The sequence below is a fragment of the Asparagus officinalis genome, chromosome 8, assembly GCF_001876935.1.
Source record: "Asparagus officinalis chromosome 8, Aspof.V1, whole genome shotgun sequence".
Taxonomy (NCBI): domain Eukaryota; kingdom Viridiplantae; phylum Streptophyta; class Magnoliopsida; order Asparagales; family Asparagaceae; genus Asparagus; species Asparagus officinalis.
In genome coordinates, this window is record NC_033801.1 from 15616189 (window position 1) to 15630606 (window position 14418).

Here is a 14418-nt window from a genome sequence, read left to right on the forward strand (position 1 = left end):
TTAGTTATTTTCTATTTACAGGTAGCGTGGTCCCATCAGGTAAACTTTAAATTTTAGGGGGGTTTCATCAGAAACCCCCAAAGTTCAAGGGCTTTGTGAAATTTACCCAAGTTTATCACAACTGAAACTTAGGGAACTGTAAAATAGATGATCAGTTATTCTTGATAGCATGCAAGAATGTCAAACCATTCACGATATCTGTTGCCAAACTCAATGAAGTTATTGTTGAGCAAACCCAGAAAAAATCAAAAGCAATTACAGCTATATTATGCACAGTAAGGCAGATAAATATTGCAAGTATTAATCAACAGGTAGCTTACATCCTTTTAGACAAATGAAGGACGCTCCCAATGTTTGGCAGCACATAATTCATAAAGCTGCATCCTTGCTGTAGGTGACCCCTCGACCTTTGTATTGATACTCAACACTGAAGTAGACTTTTCTTGGTCTTGTGGCAGCTCGGAAGAAGTCTTTTCTAGTTCTTGTGGCAACTTGGAAGGGGTCACCTCTGGTTCTTGTGATAACTTGGAAGAAATCCTTTCTGGTTCTTGAAACGATTCCCTTGACGACGAATCACCATTGGATATTGGAATTGGCTCTTCATTGAAACCTATAAGTTCTGCTGCCTCCTTCCTAGTTGACTGCACAATTTGCTGCAGTGACCTCCTTTTATGCTTGAAACCAAGAGCCTGAGTGAAAAAGAAGCTTTATAAGTTTATAACTGATGTCGCATTAAAATAAAAGGTAGTATCAACTATGCAATCTTAAGAACAAAAGTCCGGTCACAAGCAAACTGAGTTGAGTTGTGCACAAAAAATAAAATAAAAATAAAAATAGAAATAAAATAAAAACACCTACTAAACTTTTAGCTCTTTTCAAAGTTGAGGAATCAATCCCAGTATTTATCCTGATCATAAATGTCTTACTTTCAAGTCAAATTAAGTCTAGTTATGCAAGAACAATATATTCCTTCTTAATACTACCATGACTTAAGCAGTTCAAACATTTCAACATATTCAAAAATCTTATCAAACTAGAAAAAATGAAGATTAAATCAGCTAGACTGATACAAAATTGGGAGAATGGAGTGTTAAACATAAAATCATATTTTTCATTAGTTAAAAACATAACGGTTGAATCTAAAAGAGAATGAAGACAATACAAAACTAATGCTTCATTTGCACAAAATTTTACTTATAACGAAATGAGCAATAAAAATAGATTAAGAAATTTAGTAAAGGATAAAATAAAGAGAAATATTCAAGAGCGCTACCTTCTTCTTCCACCGATTTTGGCCTTTGAGTATTTTAGCTTAAAATATAACTATTTCATTTCATTATTTTGGTCATCCCAGAATCTTTGCTTCCTGTGATCACTAACTTGGCCTACGTGGCAGCTCATTGGGTGGCAGATGAGGAGTCTATTTGTTCTCCTTCTTCATAATTGACACATGCATCCATATTTATGAGACCCAAGGCGAAGATGAAACCATATTAGACTAACTTCTGGTGTCCACTGGGATTTTACATATGACCTCTAATACAGGCTTCAGCAACCAAATATTTTTTCCATTTTTCAAAGAAAAACCATTTTTATTTCCTCATCGAAGTAAAATTTGAAGAGTTTTGCTTTGGTGCCATATTCAAAAAAGAGAAGTTGCTAAGGGAAAACCATAGTCACTTAACCCAGTAAACAAGTTATGATGACGCAAAAAGTTCTATCCCTCTCATGATAGCAACTCTCTCCTAGTTGGCAAATATCTCATAGAACAGAAGCTGTGTATGGCAGTACGCTATATATAAATAAACTTCTTCCATTATACCACTGCGCTGCTTATGAAGGCAATAAAAGCATCTTCTCAAGTGTCTTTATCTTAAAGATGTAAACGAATCCGATATGGGTCAAATATAGGTTTAACATATCCACATTGAAAAGCGTTTATCGAAACCAATTTGGATACTAATATTCTTTCAAAAATAAAAATAGTGTTTATAGTTGCTAAAAACGAACGAGGATACATATTGTGTTCGGGTATCGACCCAGCAAATAAAATTATAACTCTTCGCCCTCATTATAACTTTGAAGTTTAATCTAATGGTGTTTCAGATGGTAAGAATGCAATCCAGGTTCACATCCTACCAAGCACGCGTTCATAGTGATTGGCACACGCAAAGGGTGGACCTATCTTTTCTTTATGGAATTAAAGCTCATACAACTAAAAAGAGAAGACCTCCCACTTCTGCTAGATAAATTCCACTGTGATCTCACAGGAGCGCAGATGAAGAGGTATGTTGATATGCTACACATGTGGACCCCAATAGACCGTGAACATAAATAAAGACTTAACACAATAATTCATGAGCATGCTGATGCCTGAAAAATAACATGCGCGTGAGCACACGCAGCCTGGATATCCATACATAATGAGGATAATTGGATATCCATACTTACCTTCACCTGCATCACTCTCTCTATTTCTCCAAGATCAGACAATGGACTTCTGGGACATTATTAGGTGTTTTCCTTTTCTGAAGGAACTCACGGTTATCATTCTCATTAAGAACTTAATTAGGAACTTATGGTTATCGATCCAGTTATGAACCTATAAGATTCAGGAAATTATGGATATCACTCACAGTGTGAGGTGATAACATATACTGTCAACATTTGTGTGTAAATGTTGAGAGACGAGTAGACATCAAGGAGTATATAACAAATCTCACATAACTTTAACAACAGATATCAGTCATATAACTCGCATGGATGAAAATATAATGAAATAGAAGTTCCATAATATTAATGGGGAAAAAAATTTAACACCCATAGCTTAGTTATACCTTCAGCTTCAAAAGAGCTTCTTGTGCGGCCATTTTTTGAGCAGTTTTTGAATTGTGATTCACTGCACTGAAAGTTAATTTGTTACCTTTCACATCAATTTCCACACTCACAAGGTAGCCTTCCTTTCTTTTCAATGGTTTAGGAAGTTCGAATGTAAGATCGACAGATTGACAAAGCTCTCTAAGTTCACGAACATGGTTCAACTGCAAGCTAGAAAACTCCAAGGTTGGCTTCAAAAGTCCAAGAATGATTTTCCAGACAACTTTCAGGTTGAATCCTGTGTCTACAAGTATAGCACCAACGCAAGATTCGACTATGTCACCGAGTATCTGGTGGTAAACAAAGTATTGCTCATAACTACAAAAGATATGTGAAAAGAACTAGTTTCCAAAATTTATGAGCTACCGTGAAAACAGAAATAAATATACAAAGAATTATATAGAATAAATAAGAATAAAACATCCATAAGTCGGAAGCTATGTTACTTGAGTACTTCTATCGTGAAGCTGTACCCATATCTGGCACGTGACTCACACCGACACTTCTCAGACACATCTATCATGTACTGTATATGCACTGAACACCAACACTCCTTGAATATACACATAGACTCCTTGAATATACACATAGGTTTATTCATACATATATTCAGTTATATAATAGATGCTCTAAATTTCTAATTTATAATGCTCATCATCCACTTAGTGAAAGTCTAACATATACTTCACATTCCCTTTCTAATACTACTTGGACATTGGTCGGGTTCATCCCTGTCTCATAACTTGTGACAGAAAAATATAGTGATCTTACGTAAATTATTAATTTTAATATATATAGCCGTGTCATCATACCCTATTTTACAAAACATTGTAATGTCCCGTACTTGAACTCCCACCCGCACCCGCGCCCATGTCCGTACCAGTATCCGTGTCTATGCGACATATGTTGCAAATCAGCCCGCTATGACATTCTTTTTGTAGCCCAAATAACAACAGATCCAGGAGAAGGATGACCAAATATATTAATAGAAAAAAGGGGTTTGTTCATAATAGACCCAAACATCATATTACACACTCAAAATGTTCATATTTCTAAATTTGACCCCCAAGTCATCATACTTTTTCAAAATAGGTGTCTTAGTTAAAGCAGCTTACTAGATTTTGGGGTCTTATTTAATACTAATTAATAGATTTGGGGATCTTATTACAAAGTACTTAATAAATTTGGGATCTCAATTAAAACAACTTAATGGTTTGGAGGTCAATTTTAGAAGCATGAAGATTTGTAGGTCCTTATAGAATTAACAAAGATTTCAGGGTCTAATATAACAAAAACACAGAAAAACATATATCTGAAGTACCTTTGGACATGCTGGCTCCTCAAGAAAATCCCTTTCCAAGTCGGGTAACTGCACATATCTTGAAAACTTGTTGATTGTTTCAGCAAGACCACAAGAATTATGTTTAAGGTACAAATAGAAGGATCTGCCAACTGCTATGTATGCAAAAGATTTATTATTGACAACAGCTGATCTCAAGTCTGTTATTTGACCCGGATTAAGTTCTGGATAAACTGAGTAGAGGTATGATGTTATCAAGTATTCTAATGCAGCATCTCCAAGAAACTCCAACCTCTGTTTATAATATAAATGTCAGAAATGAAACACTAATAAAAAAATTATATTCTAATATAATTTTCTAAACACAAGTCTTAACCTGGTAGCATCCTCCGGAGTGATTGTGACAAGATGGATGCACAAATGCCTGCAGAAGAAGGCCTCGGTATTGAAATTTATATCCTATCAATGTTTCAAGTGCATCGAGATCTATATTGTCAGCCAGAGACATGTTGTTCTTGGTTTCTTCACAAAATCTCCCGACATCTGAAGTGTCAAAATCTACTTCGATGCCGATCCATCTGAGAAATGAAATCGCAGCTGTGAATCCAATCTCAACTAGAAACGCTCCGGCAAGCGACTCCACAACATCTGCAATAGTCTTCCTACTCAGCCACCGATGGGATTTTGTGCATTTTACGTCATTAACTTCTACGCCATTTACCACAGTTTGTTTTTTATTGTGATGGTGAACAGTTGTTTCTGTATCCACATTACAAATAACCTTACAGGGTCGACCAAAGGCATAGAATTGGGATGGGTGGAACAATTCATCACGTATGTACACCTGAAAATGGGGAAGAAACAGGTTGATGCTTATAAATACAAATTATCATCAGCTTCTGTATGAATTATAAGTGTATGATAAATAACTTCCCAGGTTAAATGGCTAGCTTGTCCCAACACCAAAAATCAGCAACTAAGTCCAGGGCTTTTTATCCATGTAAAATGTTTACTAGTATAAGTTAGATGTTTCTCCCGTCAGTACCCTTCTAGGATAATTTCTTCAGATTGGAAATAAACTTGAAAACTGTTTTTTATTAATGAACAAAACTTGGTGAACCTTTACATGATTCTCCTGGTAATATAGCTTTATATAATTCGAAAAAAATCTTAATCCATCTGTTCCAATAGAAAATTTTAATTCGACTAGAATCAGCTTGTGAGAATAGCTATGAAATCAATTACCACATGTATCTCACCATAAAAAGGGAAAAGGATATGCAAACTAAAATTCAAGAGAAGGATTTTCACCTGTAAATTATTCTTAATTGCTAGCTCATATAGATTTGAATTGTTTACAATGCCAGCACGCCTTATGGTTAACTGCCCTTCATCTAGGGATGGATATGAAAGGAAACTATGGCGCCCAACTATGTATTTCAAAAAAGCATCACCAAGCACTTCAAATCTCTCAAGAGAATGACGGGCAGAACATTTCTGTGTAGTGAGTGCTTGTAGGACCTGAAATAAACAAATTCTCTTTGTTAGGTAACCACTTTATGCAAAGTTTTAACGTGAAATATCAACCAAAAATAATTAAAAATTCTCATGTATGGACAGTCGAGCCATGTGAAAGGTTTCTAGCATAAACATGACTTACTTGAAAAGAGAGATTCAATAGCAATAAACAAAACATATTTTAAATTGATCTCAAAACCTCTTGAAAACTAGTGTACAATTATCATGTAGGCTAACCATCTGCATCAAGCAAATTCAACACTTAGCACTATGGAGAAGTATATTAATTGACTTGAAAGGCTGGTGCCTTCAGTTAACTAATTAGATTTTTAATATGCTTTGTTTAATATGTAATAGATAATACAAATAATTACAGTAGCAAATAGTAGATGGATCGTACTGTATCAGCCCTTATTTCTGAAATCTCTGGGATGCTTGTTGACAACATATCCTTTAGCTCAATAGCGACGAGAAGATTTTCCACATGATGAATTAGAGAAGGCAATAAAACCAAGGAACTTCCAATATCTTTGGAGAACCCCATTACTTTTAAAACACAAATTTCAGGAGGAAACTCTTCAAAGTACTCCTTAAAATCTTGGACCTCTGCTTTCCAAGAGCAAAAAATAAATTAGTGCAGAAACATTACACTAATACATTACATGCATTTATGGCTGACAGAGTTTACAGGATTCTGATGAGTTCTTCACTAATGAAAATAGAATATAACATATTACCAAAAAACTCAAATAAGAACTACCCAGCTTCGTCCAACTAAACTGGACCACTGGAACCATAGAGAATTAACTACATTTGATCCAAAATAGTTGAGAAGTATGCCACTTTTATTGCTAGAGTCAGCAAAGCATCATTCATGGAAACAAGGATTGCAGACAAAAAAATGTCAATGTTGTCAATAAAGTAATCATTAATCAAAGAGTACAGGTATTTTGACGAATGTCTGCCAATAGTATCCTAATTTCAAGAATTTCTGTAATTCCATGATCATATATTAGAATATTGCTTTACTTGTATCCATGAATCATACTCCATAATTCTAGTGATTGACGAGTACAGTCATGAGATCAAAATTGCAGTAAAGATGACCAATTTCCAAGCATTAAATACATCACCATCCATTATCCTTGAGATCATATGAATTATATAGTCAAGATCATTGCGACGAATTACTACTTATTAACTGGGGAATCTAAGTTGAAACAGATAAATGATTACGATATATTAAGTCTAGTCAGGTCAGCGAAGGTGTTAGATTCTTCATATACAACCATAAGAGATTCAAATGCACCATAGGAAATAAGTCCACTGCAGTCTCACTCAACAAGCTTAATAATCATCACAAATTTTAAATTCTAGCTGTTCCCCATGCCAACAAAGTGAACAAACATTAGCTGACCATACAACTTTTGATTCAAGGACATTTCTCCAAACATTTTTAGCTTCATCTTACTGTTCTTTTTTTATTTTATAAAAAGAATAGGTCCTTCATCTAGTGATATACTAAACTATTTTCATCTGCCAGACTGTCATTTAATTGATCAACCATTGATGCTATAGTATTCCATATCACTTGTCACCAGTTACCTGTGATATATGAGATCTCATATTAATATTTGCAGGTTTATGATTTTCTCAGGCCATACTTGTGCAGAATTAGTCTCAGGCATTTGTTGATCTCCTTATATTTTTTCTACCATAGAAAACAGTTGTTCCTCCAAATCCACGAAGGTCAACTTATTGAGTTGATGGAATTCCTAAGGTCCTTTGGGATACAAGTACTTGTATATGTACATCTTTTCCATCCTTTTGCAAGGAAGACTTCTTCGACTTTGTCTTTCTAAGAATAAGTAGATGTGTCACAACCAGAAATTCACACTCTTAAGGTAGACAAAATTTTCTTCCAAGTCATCATTTTATCCTTTTGTTTTAAGTCAGCATTTATATCAAAGAATAAAGGACCTGTATCTTATGGAGCCCACCCATTATCTCTATGTAATTGAACAGTATAACATTGTTATTTTTTCTACATGATTTTAATGTTACTCGCACTTATGTCCATTAACTTATTTAGCATCTATCTCAATAAGTATATATTTCTTTCCTAATGCCTAGCAGAGAGAGAAGTCCCATCACCTTGACATTAAACAAGAAACCATCACATAGATATACAATGCTGTAGATATTCTTCCAAAATAATTTAGGATCCAAACCAGTACCAGAGGCATCAACAAGGAATAATCCAAGTATCATTTAATGAAAATGTAAGTCACGAACAAAATTTTAACACCATAAGATACAGTATACTCATTATGCAAATACTCACCTTTGTTTGTCTGCACCCGACCACATAGCAAGTTGTGCATGTTAGCAAGTCGTTTAGCAACCAAAAATGGTTGTTCCGGATATAAAAGTTCAACACCCCTGATTTGAACAATGATAAAAGGTATAAATCTAAAGTACAACATTTTGAAGCATATTGAGCCTTCTTAAACAAAACCATAATTTTCAATTGTTGCAGAACACTGTCTGTAGGTAAAGCAGGGAATATGCTTCAATGACATGAAGGAAGCCAATTACAAAAGAAGTCAAGTAGATTACCTAGAAAAATAAAAAATTATCAATTCACTTAAGATTTTTAATGATTTGTCAAAATAGCATATCTGCTTAGATAGAGACGTTTTTCTTTGTCAAACCATGATATGAGTATCCATTCAGATGCCAAAAGATTTCAGATCTTAATTAGGGGTGCTAAACCGTATCCGTATCCTAGGAAATATCTATAACCATATATGTTAGGATACATATATATTTACTCAAATCTATACCCGATAGGATATGGTTACAGATATGATTTTGTAGTGAAATATCCAGAATCGTATTCGAAATATCTGAATACATATTAGTCATATTGTTACAATGGTTTTTTAGTTTTTAGATTATGAATATGAGGTTAATTTTGACGATCAAGATATCTAATCTTAGCTTTTTAGATATAATGAACATATTAATGAACTCTTTTGTATCGCATGAACTATATTTTTTTCAACAGTATCTAGTTTTCACTTATCCGTTTTATATCAACATGCATATCCGCTTATATATCCACATGTATATCCGTATCTGTATCCGATTTTAGCTAATATAGATATGAATTTTTCTTACCGATGTATATCCATATCCGTATCTGTATCCCAAATGAGTAAGCGGATATGGATATGGTAAGCATCATATCTGAGCTGTATCCGGACCGAATGCACCCTAATCTTAACTAACAAGACAACCTCGAGGAGACAATTGCAACGAAAATAGTACTGGTCCTACTGGATCTAACTGAGATGCAAGAATACAAGAAGTCATAATGAATACCAACTGGAAATAAAATAATGATCAATTTCTTTCATGAAGAGTAGATATTTAGGCATGCCACACTGAAAGTCGACTGATAAAACTGTTAGTTGGTTCATCAATTGATGTAGGCTATACACTTGTATAGTGAATTGATAATTAGTGCAAGGGGTGAAAACATGGTTCTGAAATGTATAATAGAAAAATACAAGATAACACAGCAACTCCCAGTTATCCTGATATAGCATGCCTGCACTGTAGTTTGGTGCACAAACAAGTGACATGCTATGATGCAATAAGAAATATATTGGAGATAGATATTTATAATTACTAGTCAAGAATGTATTGGTGAAAATATTTCTAATTACATTTTCTTCAAAGGCACAAAGAAAGATAAAGCGCAAATTAAATATGTGAACGTTGTAAATGAAAATTGCATCTTAATCATTTACCTTTCTTTGTAGTAAGCTTCGTAAGTTGCATACTTGTCATTCTTATGGCTGTTCACATTTTTTTCTTGATTGATGTCATCAATAAAGAAAAACTTTTTGTTATGAGGAGTGAAAACTAAGCTGTTCATGATGTCACTTTTCTTGAAGGTGCCATTATGAAGTTCTAAAGTATCATTAACTGGATCAAGACAATCAAGAGAATCTATTGAATATCCAAAAGCCGGTGAATTTATACATCGTCCCACAGTTTCCCAGTCAACAAGCTTGTCATCACTGTAGTCTTGCATCTTAACTGGAAGCAAAAGATAAAATGTTGATGAAGTAGTATGAGGTTCATTTATATCCCCAAGAAGGACAATGTCAGAAAAGAATAATGATCTTTCGAGAATGATCTTCAGAGCAATCTCCTGAAATTTCTCTGCAAGCATAATCTGAAAAAGAATGAACCGTTGTAATGTCAGGTTAGATTAATAGTTAATTGCAGATAGGACCCATCTACTATTGCCCAATTGCAGATAGGCCCCCTGTAATTCTATTGTTACATAAGAACCCTCTGTACTATCGCCCAAGTGTGGATAGACACTTGAGGTGAACTTTTTTGACTCTTATACCCTTAGGAGGTGTTCTTTGTCAGAAAAGAATTTTCTCATATGAACGACTCCAGTACTCCAAAAATTAATTTTGGAGTACTGATTCACCTTCTGAGGGTAAAAGAGTCAAAACATGTCACTAGGGGGGTCTATCCACAACAATAAAACGGAAGGTGGTCTATCCAAAAAGTGGTGATAGTACAGGGGGCCTATCCGCAACTAACCCTAGAATCAAATTCTGAAACATATGCTAATGTTCTTTAGATGGGCAACATGACTATGTGTATATACTGATAAACAATATTAATTAGTTCACCTGATCTTTGTCAAATTTTATCACTCCAGAAGGTACCAGTGCTGTTTTAACAATTCTACTATGATGAAGATGGAGATCTATTTCCAATGTTTCAGCTTCTCTTGGAAGACGGTTTTTGAGAAAAAGACCAAACATCCTGTATTTTCTGTCAGCTGGGACAGGAACAAATCTTATATAATAGAAATGTAGATGTATTGGAAATTCAGAATCTGCCCATGGTACTCTAAGTGCGGAGGGAACTAAACTTTCATGGAGCTCTTTACTTAAATTTTCATCTGAGACACAAATTATGCACAAAAATTAGATGACACGCTGTAATAAAGAGTAGAGTAACAAATAGAACAATTAGTACTAGAGATCAGTGAATAAACCTTCAGTGCTTCTACTCTCGGAACTTTGTGAAGTTCCATTACTTGGACTTGAAAAAATGTAGTCTGACAAAGCATCCAGCATATTCAGCCCCATTGCATTCAAACCCCCAGAGCTTTGTCTTCAATTGAAAAATCTACTATTAACCTTGTGAAATGGTAGGAAGAAAAATGTTGGATATCATGTCCCATGATATAGTTTTGATGATAACAATTTATTCACTATGTGTATTATTGTGCACTAACATATCAATACAGATATCAACTTCAAATAAGCTCAAGATATGTGAACAAAAGTGCAAGATGAGCTCAAGGCATATGAAGTAAAGAAGATGAAGTGCTTAAACATATACAATGTAAATTTTATATTTTCTTTACTTAGAATTATTGTACAAGCCTTGATCACTCACAACACATACACACACATAGTGTTTAGAACAACTAACACATGCTTAGTGTGTTGGTTAACAATAGAAATCCCCTATGGTAACCATAAGAGTTTATAGTTAAAAAATGAGTCTCAAAATACTTCATTCATATCATTTTTACCCTTTAGTAGTCGACCAATAAGAATTGTAGTCGACTACATGTACACTGATCAATATATTAAGTTTCTGTCATTTGACAGTGTAGTCGACTAATGACAATAGTAGTCGACTACTCATACCTTAGATTTAATTTCAAGTTTCTGTCACATAACAGTGTAGTCGACTAATCTACAGTATAGCCGACTACTTAAGACTTAGATTTTCAAGTTTCTGTATTTTAATACAGTGTAGTCGACTAGTGACTAGTGACTATATGTAGTCGACTACTAAAGTTAAATTGAATTTTTAAAATTCTATCAAATTACAGTGTAGTCGACTACTAGACAGTATAGTCGACTAATAAGGTTTGAATCTGAATTCCTGACTTTCAGTCTTTACAGTATAGTCGACTAATGACCAGTGTAGTCGACTACTAAGAAAAATCCTGACTTCACAAAGTCTGTTTGAACTCAGTGTAGTCGACTACAAAGATAGTTTTTCTGACATTTCAAGTTTAAATTTGTGACTGTTTATAGCCGTTTTTGATCCGTTAATTGGCTTTAAAAACTTATCTTTTTAATGGCTATAAAGAGGTTAGAAGTTCAGAAATTTGCACCATTCATTCCTATCCATAAGCTTTAATCTTTGTGCATTCTCAAGAGTTCTAAAATTCAGATTTTTGCCTAAGTGTTGAGAAAACTGAAATCTGAAATAGCCTTTGATCTTCATCCCATGTACAAAGTATTAAGGCATTTTTCAGAGATTAAAAAGTTCCTAAAGCCACTGCTACACATCACTACACAATCAAGGCTTATAGGAATTGTGTTGTTGATTCAAAAAAAGTTCTCTCGGATGTGAGAGTTGTGAGCTCTTGGTGAAGAGATTGTGTGCAATTTGCATGGTCTTGTAAATTGGTCAGGTTTGTTTTTTAATTTTGTAATAGTTTTCAAAATCATAGTGGAACTCTCAAGCGGGATTTGCTTGAGGACTGGATGTACACCGGAAAGGTGGAACCAGTATAAAAGTTTGTGTTTGTGATTGCAAATTTCTGTGATTGTTGCTATCTTTCTTGCAACTTATAATCTACTTTGCATAAATTTTAAAAGATTACTATTCACCCCCCCTAGTGCTTTAGTGTGTATTAGATCAGATCTTACAATAAAAACACTGGAGATAAAATGGATATACAGCTCACATTCAGAGAACAAAAAATGCAGTGGAAAGAATACTAGATAACCTTTGTGTTAAACAATAAATGGTTTTAAAATTCCAACTGTGATTTGTCAATAATATTAATTTCGAGAAGGCAAAATGTAACTGATTTCTAGTGACATGCTAAATGTTCAATATCTTCTCAAATGCTTATTTAAATTCTAGTGTATTTGAAAGTGTAAAATTGAAGGTAACTGCATAAATTCTCACTGAATATGATCTGCCAACTAATTTAACTGACTCAGGTAGGACAGCATGAAAGGTTCTGCATCAATTTGGGCAAATACTATAAATGATGAAATGTTACAAGAAGGATTTTTTGTCAATGTGCATGAGCACCATATTTATGATAGGAAGCAATGATGCATGCATAGAGATGCTGGTACATATATCTGAATCTTCATAAAATATAAGGTTTATAAATTGGTAAAACTTCTGAAAACAACCAACTCAAACTAGTCTTACACTAAGCTAGAAAAACACCTCACAAGTTGTGTTTTTATCTCAAGTTTGTATGCATGAATTTATGTCCATATCCATGTTTTTACAGAGAATTCAAAGGCATACTATAGTTTAAGCAAGATAAGGCGCCTCTCTAGAATACATGCAAGTAAGTCTTTTCACCTGAGAAATTGGTGCCCCACGTGATGCTAAACAGAAGAAAAACAAATTTTAAAAAAAAAGAAAAGAAAAGAAAAATCCTTTTTACCCGTAATTGATCGCCAAAGAAAAATCATTTTTCGCCTGCCTCTGAGTTGGTTTACCAAAATCTCGTAACTGTATGTTCATTACAGCAAACTTCTGATTTATGGAGAAACATCTAAGTACACTAAAAGATTACATTGTACATTTGCTCTAAGATTCAGAGAGTTCCATAGTACAATGGGATTGTGGATATAATTTCTGCATGTACAAACATTTTCCCTTCCATGAAAGTTGTTATTCTTCTCTTAATGGACATAAATTCCACATATGTCTTCTATGAAGAGACCCGGTCTCCTTGATGTAGATAATATGGAGCCATATAATCCTGCTTAACTCCATTTTAGTTTCTTTGAATTGAGACATTGACAGAACCCACCAGATTGTTTCTTCTCAATTGGCAATGAGCTCATTTTCCACAATGAGACCAGGCTCACAATCACTAGAATAACTATAAAATGCTAATGCAAATGCCGCATTCTGCTATGTTTCTCTACATAAGTTACCAGTTCATGAATAGATATAACGAGTATCTAGAACCGGGCATGTCCATGAGCTTGCAAACTGTTATAGGAGTAGATAACGAAAACAAAGCATATATTACTAGGTATTTTAGTATTCCTTTCTCATTTCCCAAGGTTATGAGCTAATCCAAAATTATTTTGAGCTGTGATTTTGCTCTACCTGCTAGTCTGCCAATTGCGGATTCACATATCATACTATCACATTATCCCAGTCATAATTCATATAGAAGTTTTGCTAACTTTGGAAATGGACTAAAATCCTCAGATGCCTGAACCCAAATAACCAATACCCCCACAAAAAGAGATTAATCCTAACCCTTAATTGCAAAGGCACCAGCTTTTACAGCAAAATACGCTATTCTAAAGAATTGAAGAGTACCCAAATGTGAAATCGACGAGATAATGCATTTATTGCAACTGCATTGACATCTGACAAAATAACATCATCAATATTGCACAAAAAAAACTAACAAAGATCAAGAGCAGTGAGCTTTACCCCCAGCCGGCGGCTCTTTTGCCACAGAGAGGAAGACCCTATTCTAAAGATTCGATTTTGATCGGTAAAAATGTAATCTTTCTAAGCAAGAGCCATGGCGTTGCCTTTCCCGTTAAGAAAAGGTGAAGATTCTGAAGGTGAAAAGGTTGGAAGGAAAATCTAAAAATGAC

General features: G+C 34.3%; 1 protein-coding gene across 1 annotated transcript; it reads right to left on the reverse strand.

Moving 5' to 3' along the window:
* Window positions 327-14181, reverse strand: LOC109820916 (endoribonuclease Dicer homolog 4-like). Its single transcript, XM_020387112.1, has 11 exons — window positions 14132-14181; window positions 10791-10909; window positions 10420-10694; window positions 9514-9944; window positions 8040-8137; window positions 6096-6301; window positions 5489-5698; window positions 4554-5021; window positions 4199-4471; window positions 2838-3167; window positions 327-689 (listed from the first exon to the last, which is right to left on the reverse strand). Exons 1-11 carry the CDS (start codon window positions 14158-14160, stop codon window positions 327-329), a joined length of 2802 nt encoding a protein of 933 aa, XP_020242701.1. The 5' UTR covers window positions 14161-14181.